Source organism: Podarcis muralis, chromosome 12 (assembly GCF_964188315.1).
Source record: "Podarcis muralis chromosome 12, rPodMur119.hap1.1, whole genome shotgun sequence".
In the NCBI taxonomy this organism is placed as follows: domain Eukaryota; kingdom Metazoa; phylum Chordata; class Lepidosauria; order Squamata; family Lacertidae; genus Podarcis; species Podarcis muralis.
Window position 1 is genome coordinate 22,648,299 of NC_135666.1, and position 13,824 is coordinate 22,662,122.

A 13,824-nucleotide genomic window follows, 5' to 3' on the forward strand; every position below is an offset into this window, starting at 1 on the left:
AAGTATTTCAGTCTTCATATGATGCTTCCATGAGTTAGCACCGTCACTGTGTCATTTACAAGTCTCTGTGAACGCAGACCATTATGTCAGAAACAGGCCGGAGTCTGCCAATTTGGGACTGTACAAGTTTGAAAGATATTGTGAGTGGGCAAAAGTGGACTAAGTGAGATATAGAAAGCTACAAACATCTGTCAGCAGTAGACCTGCCATCTTTTCCCATTTCAGGGTAGTTTATTATGGGGCTAGATAGGCAAAGAGAGTTTCATTTCTAGCTAATATTTTAGTATTAGGCAAGGAGGCAGAGGCCCTGTGCCTCCTTTAGAGCTGTCACCTGCTATTAAATTGGGGTGGGGGGAGAAGTCCCTCTGGGGGGGGGCAGCTCCTCACTTCACCCCAATGGTCAAAGGTGGGAGGCACAGGCGTTTTCTGTTACAGACCTTCAGAGCTTCATAACTGTTTTGAGACGTCTGTGGCTCAACATCTGAGATGAAAGTAGCTCAACATTACATGCCAGATGTTGAATGTCCGGATTGTGGGTGACTTATGCCCTGATTCAGAATGCTCATCTCATTTAAAACAGATAACATTGAATGATTGCAGTGCAGTCTTACATGGGACTCCCTTTTGAAGTCACCAGTTCTGAAGCTTCTTCAATCGGTCCAGAATGTGACTGCCAGAATGCTTACTGGATCTGGTAGAGCAGAGCACATAAGTGATACTAAATCATCTGCATCGGTTCCCAGTTTGTGTTTGTACACGTAAACCTTGCTCTGTATACAAAGAGCAGTATTGTGTCCATTGTTGTACAGTATTTCATTTCTAGTAGCAGGGATTCTTTTACATATTTAAATTAGTCTTCCATTTCAGTTAGTTTTCACTCTGTATTTTTTGTTTTTAACCTGCAAATATATATCTTGCACCTTATTAAAAGAAAAGATAAACTGAGAAAGGATCATTTTTGATAGTTGCAAATACAGGAACTATTTTTCTCTTTAATATTACTATATAACACATTGGAATTAGCTTTAATTGCATTTTATTGTCTCTGGCAAACAGGAGTTGTACTCTATTGGTTCAACCTAAAGGCCTTTATTTCACTTTCTAATAAGGATTTCTTAAGAGAGCTTTTCCTTTGAATGTGCTAGACTCCCCCCTCCAAGCTTTGACAGCATTAAAGGGTCTGCCAGCAGAGTGACAGATGCTCAGATCTAAAGGGTCTTCTACTGGACTTGGCACTTTTGAGGCTGCAATGAATGGCGGTCAGGAGGGTTTATGGTTGCTTGCTAAGGTGGCATGTAGCTGCAAAAAAAAAAAAAGTTGCCTGCAAAAAAAAAAAAGTGGGCCTCCAGATATATTTTTTTAAAAAAAAACTATTTCCAGGAAGGTACTGTATTGGCCTGAATATAAGCCTCACTTTCCAAATTCTGACCGTGAAAAGTTAAAAGTGCAGCTTATATTCGTGACCTTACGATATGCAGCCGGAGCGTGCGGCAAATAGCACCAGGAGCGCGGCAAAGTGCCATCCGCCCTGTGTGAAGTCCTCCGTCCTCTCCCCCAAAGCCAAGAAAGGAGAGACTGAGGAAGGGGAAAGGCCACAGGCGATGCAGCGTGGTCCCCCCCCCCCCGCCCAGTATGCAGCCAGGAGCAACAAGGAATGGCTTATATTCAGGGTTTCCCCCCCCTCTCCCCTTCCTCCAATTTTAATGGTGCGGCTTATATTCAGATGCAGCTTATATTCGGGCCAATACAGTATTTAAGGGATAGCGGTGCCCTATAAAAATGATTGTTCTTGCTTTATAAAATGTATTCATATATGAAAAATACCAAGGTGATGTGAGTGCCGTGTATCTACGGTAATATCTTTAAGCAGAAACAACGGCAATTTCTGCTTTTAAAAAAATTTCCCTAGGATTTGGGGTCCATAACAATATTACAGATGCGTAACTTCATGTTCCAAATAATGAGGATGTAGAATAATAGAATAGACAGTTGAACTTAATGGGGAAAAGGAGGGAATGAGGGGGGAAAAATGCTTCTGTAAATATCACAAAGGGAGCAGGGACAACATTGCTGTTTCAGGTTTTTCAGAATGAGGTCCCTGGAAAGGCGGGAAACTCTCATTTCCTTTGTTATAACAGGACGTAACTTAAAGTAGCAGAGCACTTCATGATGTAAGCCTCCATTCAATGGGTTATCCATGTGCAAGGGATAAGGTAGCATGACTGTGTCCCCAGCTTTCCAGTGCTGCCCCCTGACAGCTGTGCATTGTGCATGGTTGTCTAAAGCAATACAGTGGTACCTCTGATTGCAGACGGGATCCGTTCCAGAGCTCTGGTTGGATCCCAAGGTTTCTGCAACCGAAGAGACCGCTTCTGCGCATGCGCGCGGCACGGTTGAGCGCTTCTGTGCATGCGCATGGGGGCGAAACACTTCCGGGTTTGCCGCTTTCGCAACCTGAAGTTTAAGTTACCCGAGGGTAATGTAAGCTGAGGTGCTACTGTACATGTCTGGACTTCCATGCAATCTGGAACCCTGGTTTCTTATGGTTCCAATATCCCTTAGAGTTCTACGTGCGTAGACTTTCCTTCAGACTTGCACACCCAAGCAAATGTTGAGGGTTGGGGCTAGTATCACAGACTCACTTCTGGGGCTGGGGCACTAATGGGTTGATGGGCAGGTATGTGTGCATCACATGAAAGGGGTTAATATTGGTAATATTAACACACGAAATTATAATTATAAAGTTTTTTGTTTGTTTGTTTTGCATGATTATGTACGTGCTCGGATGCAGTCAAATGGCTCTGGTGGTATCTGGCTCTGTGTACAGTATTTACCACGCGGAATACGTCAGGATTATTTTTAACAGTGCCTATCAGCTTATGTTTATGAATGTATTCAACAAAGTATGCCACAGTAATGCCATTCAGAGGTTGCATGCAGACGTTGCCTGCAGAGGTTGTGTTCAGAGGTCGCATGCATGTCAAGCAGAATTTATTTATAGTGGGAGTACCCTGTGGTTGTAAATAACTCTTAAGATCTCATCAATTGTTATTGGCAGTATATGTCTATAATGGTCACCACTGGAGTCTGTATACAACCCATTAACTCGGAGGTTTATTCACCTGTCAAGTAATATTCCAAAGCTACAAATGCAGGTTTAAATGTGTGCTCAATGCTTTATTTATACTGTACACTGCTTGATTGTAAGAAACCTCAAAGCGGTTTACAAAAGATAAAACAGTAAAATCAAGAAAAATTTGCAACCATAGTTTTAAAGCATTCAAAAATTAAGATACTAAAACAGGTTAAAATAAATAAATAAAGTAAAATTTCTAAGCGACTTTCTAAGCAACTGGGTGGGCTTGTCTAAAGAAGAATGTTTTTAGCAGGCGCTAAAAACAGCACAGTGAAGGCACCTGCTTGATTTCAATTGGCAGGGAGTTCCAAAGTGCCACACTAAATGACTGAGTTCTTACAAATGTTGAACGGGTATGATGTGGCACGTACTACTTCTTAAAATCATGTTGGTTTGGCTTTTCTAAAGCGCCCCTCATACTGTTGTGCACTATTCAAAATATATTTCAATAGTTTTGGACATTTCTTGCAGGTGTTCTTTTTAAAACCATTGAGCAGCAGTAATGCCTGTTTGTTGACGGCCTCTACGGAGGTATTCTCATACCCTTCGGTTTTTGTAGGAGGTGGGAAGCATTCTTAACACAAAATCTTTGCCATTGAAAGTTTAATTGCCATGACAGTGACCACTAGGGGTTACTTAGCCTCATTAGGAAACATTTTAGTTAGGGTTTCGTTTTGGGTCCCTGTGTCTTTAAATGGGAGGGAAAGATGTGAATAGCAGTTCTGTACACTTTGGCATATTTTCCATTGCAGTTCAAGGTGCATCCTGCCAAGTGCAAATACCTGAGAGGTTTGGAAACTTGCCATATTCCGTTCTAATTTCTCTTCTACTTCCTCCTCCTGTATGTTCCAAGCTAGACAGAAGAGTCCAGACTGCATCTCTGTCCGGGTAGATTCCCAGGTTTTGTTATCAAAATGCCAGGGCCTGTTTTGCACTCTGATTCTTAGCTTCAGCATGCAACCAAGTTGCCTTAGTTAGGTCACTCCGTGTTCCCAGGTTTCACAGCCAGCCTTGGACTACTTTATTAGAACTACTCTCTTCTCCCCCCTGAGCTGCAGATGGAGTTCCCATGAATTTCACTGCAGCCTTGATGGAGCCCTGCAGCTGTGTGGAACTATTTTTCACACGGAGTGCAGTGCATAGAGTAAATAGTTTCGCAGGCAACTGAGGAAGCCAGAGTGGTCAGCAAATTCTGGTGGCTAAAGGAAACGGCAGGAAAATATAGTGCATGCAACTTTCCCAGGGATTCTTGGACTCTTACCTTTGTACTCCAGATTGCATTCCAGACACGTTAACAGTCAGAATTTCTACAACACACTTCCCCCTTATTTCCATCCATGTATACAACAGGCATTATTTCAGGTCAATAATACATTCCAGGCAGGTGAAAGTACTAGAGGAGAGCATGGAGCAGGGCTGATGAGAGGCATGGCCTCAGTAAAGCCACATTACGTCTGTGGGTTTGACCTCTCCGCTCCTGGCCTATATTGTTTGGAAGCTGAACAACCCATGGTGCAGTGAGCATCCAGAAGATATATTTCCTTATTAGACCTGGGTCTGGAGCTGATCAAACCCTGGGTTGAGTCTAGGAGTAGCCAATGTAGTACCTGCCAGATAGGGACGCGGGTGGCGCTGTGGTCTAAACCACTGAGCCTCTTGGGCTTGCTGATCAGAAGGTTGGCGGTTCAAATCCCCACTACGGAGTGAGCTCCCGTTGCTCTGTCCCAGCTCCTACCAACCTAGCAGTTCGAAAGCATGCCAGTGCAGGTAGATAAATAGGTACCACAGCGGCAGAAAGGTAAACGGCATTTCTGTGCACTCTGGTTTCCGTCACGGTGTTCCGTTGCGCCAGAAGTGGTTTAGTCATGCTGGCCACATGACACAGAAAGCTGTTTGTGGACAAACGCCGGCTCCTTCGGCCTGAAAGCGAGATGAGCTTTGCAATTACATAGTTGCCTTTGACTGGACTTAACCGTCCAGGGATCATTTACCTTTACCTTTTTATTTACCTTCCAGATGCTGGCAGATCGTAACTCCCATCTGCTGTGGTCTTGCAGGCTAGGGCCGATGGGAGTTTTGTGGTCTGACAGCATCTGGAGGGCACCATGTTGGTGTTCCCTGGCCAGGAAACACCGTCGACTTGGCTGGAAAAGTTAGCTACACAACTAGTAGTCCTGCCACTTCTGACACCAAGAAAAGCGGCAGGTGTCATTTCTGTGGTTAACACTATGGCAGAAAATCATAACCACAATGTGTTCAAATGAAGCTGCTGGCCATCAACATATCTATATGTTAAGTGTATGAGTTGTGCAAACGAGTAATTATTGTTTGTTCTACATCTACTGACTATTACTTTGAGTGGGTGTCAATGTAAAAAAAAAAAAAAAAAAAAAGTATGCTCACAGCAATCCACTAGAATTTAACCCAAGTAAGTTTGCTTTGAGTGCCTGGCCAGCTAAATGCCAACTCTGCATGTTTAGAATATCATTTAGCATTCTGAGCCAGAGAAGAAAAAAACTCTCAATTCAAAATACATCCAAGCAAATCCATTTCCTGAATCAGGTTATTGCATATTGCAAAATAATCACTTATGAGGGCATAAGTAGTAGAAGCATGAGTTGCTTGCGCTCCCCCCTTGCTTCTATGTAACACACAAATTAGCTGTTTTTAAAATTAATGTGAGGCATGCTTTATAAAATAAATATTTTTTTCCAGAGTTGTTCTATTGTGCAGCTGCGTTGCTTATCCCGGGAGTAAAGCAAATGAAGCTTCACTCTGATGGGAGAGCACCTTTCTGAAATGACACATTGATTCATGAATAGTTTTGACATGGTTATCGTTCTTCTTCAGTTCACAAGCAAGAGCGTGCAGAAACTCTGTTCCCAGCAAGTCATTCTTGTCTGTACAAATCAGAATCTTCTTGTGTGTACTCTTCCTCCCTCCCGTCCTCCTGCTCCTCCTCCCCCATTGCATTTTATAGCATTATGGTATGAACTGGGCTACTTTCCTTTTCCCTAAGAAGTTCTGGTGGAAGAGATCATGGAGCAGATAAACCGCTGTGAAAACAGCTTTGCTGACCTGATGTTCTATAGCACCGAATCTTATTCTGATCACAGGACTGGGTGAAGATTCCTCTTTGGATGTTGTCCAGAGGATAAACTCTTTTTGGTTTGTTCGGTGGTTGATGTTGTTTTTTGCAATGGCCATCCTGTTGTCGTTAAGACTGATCTCTTCCACACCACTGATGGCAGTTCACGCTCAGGCAGTGTGGGACGAATCCCAATGGGTATGGAGCAATTGTTTAACCTTTATATGTTGTGTCCTTGCGTGGGAGGCAGCACGATAAGCTTAAGTGTCAGTTTGACACTTCTGTGAGTAGCAGCAATTCACATAGAAATGTAATACAATTGGTCTAAAGCTTTGCCAGTCAGTTAAATTACCTATTTGTAAAAACCAAAGTTTTCAGTTCTGTAAGGTAATGCATTGTAAGTAATACATGTACATTTTGATATCAGATTTCAGCATCAGGAGTTGAGCTTTTAATGATGAGAGTTACTGCATCCTATATCTTCTAGCTGATCGTGTTCAGATTAAAAGAGGTGTAAATTAAATGGGTCGCTGCAGAGGCTTTTAAAAAGAAGTTGGTAAAATCAACCATGCGAGCCATGTAATTGTTTAGCTTTCAAAACTGGAATTTTACACTTCGATGTTGATTAACCCACAGGTTTTGATGAAAATAAAGGGCCAGTTCTCATTTTACTTCTTGTACTCAGGTTTCCATAACTGTGATTTTATCTAAAGGGGAACCTTCTGGCTAAATGTGTTATTACAAATGTAGCAAATAAAAATAAGTAAAATTACCGGGAAGCCAAATTCATATGATCTGTGTTTAAACGAGAAGTCTGCTTGTGTGTTTTTCTTTTCACTCTCTATCCCTTTAAAATATACATAGGCAGATGTCAATTGGAACCTACTTATGTGTATTTTAAAGGGGCATGTGTAAAATGTTTGTGTGTGTATACACACACACACACACACACACACAAACACATAATACAAGAGCTTTGGTTGTGACTTACTAGCTGCAGTTTTGCACTGAGCCCAGTTTATATATAATTTAGCACTAGTACTTTTCATCTTGTTGCATATGAAATAATAATAAACAATGAACAAGGTCATCTGTTGAAATACCTGCAAGAAATGTTCTTTTGCAACAAAACAAATTTGAAATGGTTGCCCCGATTTATTGAAGAACAATACTGTATCAAATTATAAAATACACTTGGGTCCTGCTATCCACCCACACGCTATATGAATTCACTTATATAAAGGTAAATAATTATGCCCACACATTGCTATACACCCTGTAGATTCAGATAGCCAGATATCTGGAGTTGGCGCACTGCCTTAATTCCTTGCTTGTTTTGCTCTACTGGTTGGCGGCAGATATTTTGGGGCAGAAACTATGCATAGAGGTAGGTAGGGAACAAGATTGGACAATTCAGTTTTTCTTTTGCTTATCTTTTGCTGTTTGGCTGCACCAATTCCTGGAAGAAACCATTGAAAAAGTGGGGAGATAGGTTGGGAAAATCCCAGATTAGAAATGTTCCCATAGGAATCAATGGAAATTGCGGACTCGTTATGCAAACACTTGCCTAATGAATGATTTCCAGGAAGCACTAGTTTGGTAAGTGGGACCTGTGTGTACAGTGTTGAAAGTAACAGTTTGAGAATTGTCTGGTACATTGGTTGAAATACCCTCTTCTCCAAAGGAAAGGAGGTCAGGTGTTGGGCCTTCTCATTGTCAGGTGTGGGGAACCTATGTGCTTTTGGTCCATAGCCAGTAATTGCACCCTGATAGAAGTAGAAGTAGAACATTTTTGGAATAACTAGGGTTTAGAAATATGAGTGCTTGAGAACTGCGGTTTTACTGTATTTGCAGAGCGTTCAGGGTATTCAAGCCCTAATCTGCTATTTTAAAGGGAGTGCCCATTTGGACTTGGTAAAATTCCAGGTGATTTCAGTTGTTGTTGGATTGGGTTCACGGTCTGCAGAATTTTTGCATTCAGCTGCCCTCAGATTCAGCCTCAGGTTAATTGTAAAGTGAGTGTGATCATTCATGCCACTTGAGCAAAGTTGTTCATGTGGAAACCTTTATTTTAAATGGGCTGTTTCCTTTTTGCTTACTGATATAAATAGTTTCTGAACTCTGGCTATATTGTGTGTTGGGGTTGACCCTGGATAATCCAAAACTAAATTTTATAGTGAGATTTTGCCATCTAAACTTTATTCATCAAACTGCAGCTCTGTTTGATATAGCATCTGAGGGCTACTTCACACACAGCTCTCTTTTCCTATACAGTAATATTTGTGCAGGGAAAGAAGACATGTTGCAGTGTAATGTGTGAAGTATATGATGTTCAGGTGATGCACGCAGTGGCTTCTAATCAGCTGTATTCATGGCAAAATAAATACTTGCTCCATATGGCACACACTGTATTCATTCATAGTATATTTTGAATCCCGTCTTTCTAGGTCAAGTGAACTTTTCAGAAGGGTTAGCATGAAGGTTTCAGAAGCTGATGAAGGGTTTTGAGCAAGAGCTGATGGAATACACTCAGATGCTTGAGATAACCTGGTCCTATTAGGGGGCTGGCTTAAAGCAGGCATCAGGCATGTCCAACTCACAAGAGACTGCGATCTACTCCCAGTATAAAGAAACTGGCAGTGATCTATCCATTGGAGGGAGGAGGAGGGTGCGTGGGGTGGGTGGATTGCCCAGAGTTCTTGAGCTTTTTTTAGGAGGGAAGTGCCCAGAGTTCTTGAGCTTTTGGGGGGAAAGACTGCACAGTTTTTTAGCTTTCCCCCCATAACTTTTTGTACACAGTAGGGATCCTGTGATCTACCAGGATCAGCCAGGGATCTGCTGGTAGATCACAGTCCACTGGTTGGACATCTCTGATAGTGCACAGTACTTGCTTCTGCATTTGCATATCATAGGAGGGTTTTTAATGGGTATATGTTCTTAGTTTCGATGTAAAAAAGACATGATAGTGGTTTGGGAAATTGCTGGTTGATGTTCATTTTGTTACTGATTATGATGAAGATACAAAATAAAGGGAAAAGCACTGAGCAATGGCTGCCTTCTAAATTCTATCTTCTCTGGGATGCGGGTGGTGCTGTGGGTTAAACCACAGAGCCTAGGACTTGCCGATTGGAAGCTTGGTGGTTCGAATCCCCACGACGGGGTGAGCTCCAGTTGTTTGGTCCCAGCTCCTGCCAACCTAGCAGTTCGAAAGCACATCAAAGTGCAAGTAGATAAATAGGTACTGCTCCGACGGGAAGGTAAACAGCGATTCCGTGTGCTGCTCTGGTTTGCCAGAAGCGGCTTAGTCATGCAACATGACCCAGAAGCTGTACACCGGCTCCCTCGGCCAATAAAACGAGATGAGCACCGCAACTCCAGAGTCAACCACGACTGGACCTACTGGTCAGGGGTCCCTTTTGGTAAAAAGGTAAAGGTACCCCTGCCCATACGGGCCAGTCTTGACAGACTCTGGGGTTGTGCGCTCATCTCACTATAGGCCGGGAGCCAGTGCTGTCCGTAGACACTTCTGGGTCACGTGGCCAGCGTGACGAAGCTGCTATGGCGAGCCAGAGCCGCACACGGAAATGCTGTTTACCTTCCCGCTAGTAAGCGGTCCCTATTTATCTACTTGCACCCGGGGGTGCTTTCGAACTCCTAGGTTGGCAGGCGCTGGGACCGAGCAACGGGAGCACACCCCGCCGCGGGGATTCGAACCGCCGACCATGCGATCGGCAAGTCCTAGGCACTGAGGTTTAACCCACAGCGCCACCCGCGTCCCTTAGGCATCCCTTTACCTTTACCTAAATTCTATATTCTAGGCTGGCAGCATTTTATAGAATGTGGATTAGGAAATAAAATTCTTCACACTAGCTGCGCTTTGGTTCTTCACAAAGCGGTGCTTTGGTTTCTGAACATTTTCGAAGTCGAACGGACTTCCAGAATGGGTTCCGTTTGACTTCCAAGGTACGACTGTATACTGGGCCGCTGAGGTCCACCATTTGGAAGCAGGTGCAAAATAGTAGCCAGGGAGGGGTAGGGGAAGGAATATACTTTTAGAATTAATGAACAAAATGTCTCTGAACTCATGCTGAGTCCTCAGATTTGTTTTTAGTACCAGAGCTGAGCTCATGGTCCTGTTTCACCCCCTTCCAAGATTCCTTCAACTTTAATCTAATTCAGAATTTAGGAGCCCTTTTGTGGTTGCTATCAAATAATAGTGTAGCTCCTTGCTTCAAATCACTAAGCAGTAAAGACCTGCCTTATCTTCTGTCTGTCCCTAGCATAACTAACTAAATGGTTCTGTAAGATGTGGTGATATCACTCAGACAGTACATAAAAAAATGGATTAGATAGCTTTGAGGAAGGCTGTGGCAGTTATTAGCCATGACTGCAATGGAACCCCCATGTTAATTCCCTCCCACCAGGTGTAATGGCCTACCACCAACTTGGATGTCTTTCCAAGTTCAGACAGATGAATGCGACCAATCAAGATGGCAATGCAGATGATAATGCAATCAATGGTTTTGTTGTTGTTTAGTCGTTTAGTCGTGTCCAACTTTTCGTGACCCCATGGACCAGAGCACGCCAGGCACTCCTGTCTTCCACTGCCTCCCGCAGTTTGGTCAAACTCATGCTGCTGGCTTCGCGAACACTATCCAACCATCTCGTCCTCTGTCGTCCCCTTCTCCTTGTGCCCTCCATCTTTCCCAACATCAGGGTCTTTCCCAGGGAGTCTTCTCTTCTCATGAGGTGGCCAAAGTATTGGAGCCCCAGCTACAGGATCTGTCCTTCCAGTGAGCACTCAGGGCTGATTTCCCTAAGAATGAATAGGTTTGATCTTCTTGCAGTCCATGGGATTCTCAAGAGTCTCCTCCAGCACCATAATTAAAATCAATGGTTACTAGCCACAATAACTATGTTCTCTGAATACCAGTAGCTGGGAATTTCATGTGAGGAGATCAGAGCACTGTTGTATTCATGCTGTGCTGGTGGGCTTCTCATAGGCATCTAGTTGGCCACTGTGATAGCAGGATGGAATTCCTATGTTGTTATGCCACTGAATTCCATATGCTACTGAAAACAGTAGAGAAATGGCCTGCTTGTGAACTTCCTGAAGATACTGGATTAGCCACTGTTGGAAACAATAAGTTAGCTTGAAACCGGCTCTGATCTTATAGGATTGCTCTATGGCCCGTTCATATATTTTTTTATGGAAGTACTGAAATGTATTATAACTTCTGACAAGAAGTTGCAGTGGCGAGCCAAAATTAGAAGTGGGAAATTTCCCTAGGAATAAACTCAGTACAGAGACCAAACCAGCTCTGTGTCATTTTGAATAAATAACAAATGATTAATCTCACAAATCCGGATGAAATTCCTTTCCCCACCACCTTAATTCTGTTTTGCTGCTTTAAATAATTAAAAAAAAAGTATTCTTATTTAGGGTTCTGCTTTCTATTTGTATTTTTGTATCGTTTCCAGTGACAGAATGTGTTGTTTGTGAATCACTTGGTGAATAGGCCTTTCATTGCATCTTTGCCAGATTCCTGAAGGGAAGGGAGTTGGCAGGAGAGGAAAAAGCAAGAGAGGTTACAAGGTAAAAAGTAAAAATAAAAATAAAAATCTGGTGGAGCAGCTGCCCTTCAAATGACAGTTGATTGCAGAGCAGAACATATGAATCTTAAGTGTGGAGACAGAATGGTCTTCTGTGCAATATATATATATACATTTGGTGATACGAATTTTTGACAAGAAATTCCAAAAGTAGTGTAAAGAGCTTTCTTTCTGGAGGATGACGATCCATCGGATGGGTTATACTGCCATCTAGCTCCTATGCCTCCAGGAAGCAAGCCAGAGCCTTGCTTATTTTGATGTCTGAACCCAAGCTTGTGGCTTGTTTCTTTCTTGAAAGGTTTGTTCTTGACTTGCTGCTTGTAGTTTATTCGGAGGACATCCACAACAAGCCAAACTCCGGCTTGTTTCTGATGGTGGGGCAGCAGCAGCAGGACCCAGAGAGAGAACTCTTCAGCGGTGTGTCCCAGCACACAATGAGTTCACATTGAACCATACTTTCAAACAACAGCAAATGTGATTTTAACGTGTTGTGCAAACTGGGCCAGAGAGGTGAAAATTTGCAAGCGTCTTTTGCAGAAACCAGTCTTTGCAGATGAAATTACATCCAGTAACATGGTGAAAAAAAGCATGTAACTTAAAGTCAGAGGTTGAACTTCCAATTCTTTTTTGTTATTATTAGGTGTCCAAAAATAAAGATGGAAAAGAACAAAGTGAAGCTGTATCCCTGTCAGAGGATGAAGAAACGTTTTCCTGGCCTGGTCCCAAAACGGTAGTTTTGCAAAGAACATCACAGGGTTTTGGCTTCACCTTAAGACATTTCATTGTTTACCCCCCAGAGTCTGCTGTTCAGTTTACGTTTAAGGTGAGTGAAATGAATATTCAACAAGTAACTCATTGGTTATAGTGATACATATGAACTGTAATGAAAAATATTTTTTTCAGTACAGTACTGCAAAATAGTAGCCTTATAGATATCTAGCCATACATTTCAGTTTAGCAGTGAATTCACACTAAACCTCCTTTTCATTTTTTTCATTTTTGCTTGTTGCAACCTAATTTCTATTTAATTCTGTGGGTCTTGTATCTGAGTAAACATGCATAGGTTAGAGCAGTTGGGTTGTTGTTTTGTGAAGAGTTGAATTCTCTTGCCAACTAGAGTTTTAAGTTCCCTTTCCATTGGACTAATTTGTGGTGCTGTTAGATTTATTACTACCCCCGCTTCACCAGAAGGTTTATAGCAAAAATACAGCATTAAAACAAATTACAGTTACGATGGGTCCTAAAAATATTTATGTTAAGTAAGTCCAAGGTAAAAAGATGCGTCTTCAGCATATGACAAAAGCTGTACAATGAATGTGCCAGGCACATCTCTGTGGGGACAGAATTCCACAACATAGCGACTGCCACAGAGAATACATCTCCCCTCAGACCTCTTGAGGGCGGTGGAACTACCGAGAGCTCTGCAGATCTTAACACCCAAGAGGGTCTGTAGGTAAGGAGGTGGTCTTTTAGACATTTGGGACATAAACCCTTTAGGGCTTTAAGCATTCGCATGAGCACCTCAGATTAGGCTCAGAAATGAACTGGCAACCAGGGGGGTGTTTATTATGGGAACCTCAGCCAGTAATCTTGTAACTGCATTTTGGACCAGTTGATGTTTCTGAGTCATCTTCAAGGGTAGCCCCACATCAAGCGCATTGCAGTAATCCAGGCTGGAAGTTAGCAGAGCATGGATTATAGAGGCCAGATCATCTCTGTCCAAAAGGGGCTGCAACTGGCAAACCAGTCAGAGCTGGAAAAAGACACTCCTAGCTACTGAGGCAGCTTGAGCCTTCTGTGAGTCGCTTTGGTAGTTTATGGTTTGCTGAATAAGTAGTTCACATACTTTAAAATAGTATACCAAACCTCCCAAATGACAAGCAGATTCATGCAGCCATTATGCAGAACATCATACAGTTAAGCACCCATTTGAAAGTACTAAGTAAACTGATAGCAACGGTAGAAAATGTGAATGGAGGAAAACCTG

General features: G+C 42.6%; 1 protein-coding gene across 7 annotated transcripts in view; it reads left to right on the plus strand.

Annotated features, from left to right (window-relative positions):
- Positions 1-13,824, plus strand: part of ARHGAP21 (Rho GTPase activating protein 21) — a 102,928-nt gene that overhangs the window by 35,171 nt on the left and 53,933 nt on the right. For 2 of the 7 annotated variants that reach the window (XM_077936838.1, XM_077936840.1), the window contains exons 1-2: positions 6,171-6,422; positions 12,478-12,660. In XM_077936838.1, the coding sequence (XP_077792964.1) occupies positions 6,321-6,422; positions 12,478-12,660 (285 nt within the window). In that variant the 5' untranslated portion in view covers positions 6,171-6,320. Of the gene's footprint in view, positions 1-6,168; positions 6,423-11,795; positions 11,821-12,477; positions 12,661-13,824 lie in introns of those variants that run through there. The other 5 variants (XM_077936839.1, XM_077936841.1, XM_077936842.1 and 2 more) reach the window with 4 other exon arrangements.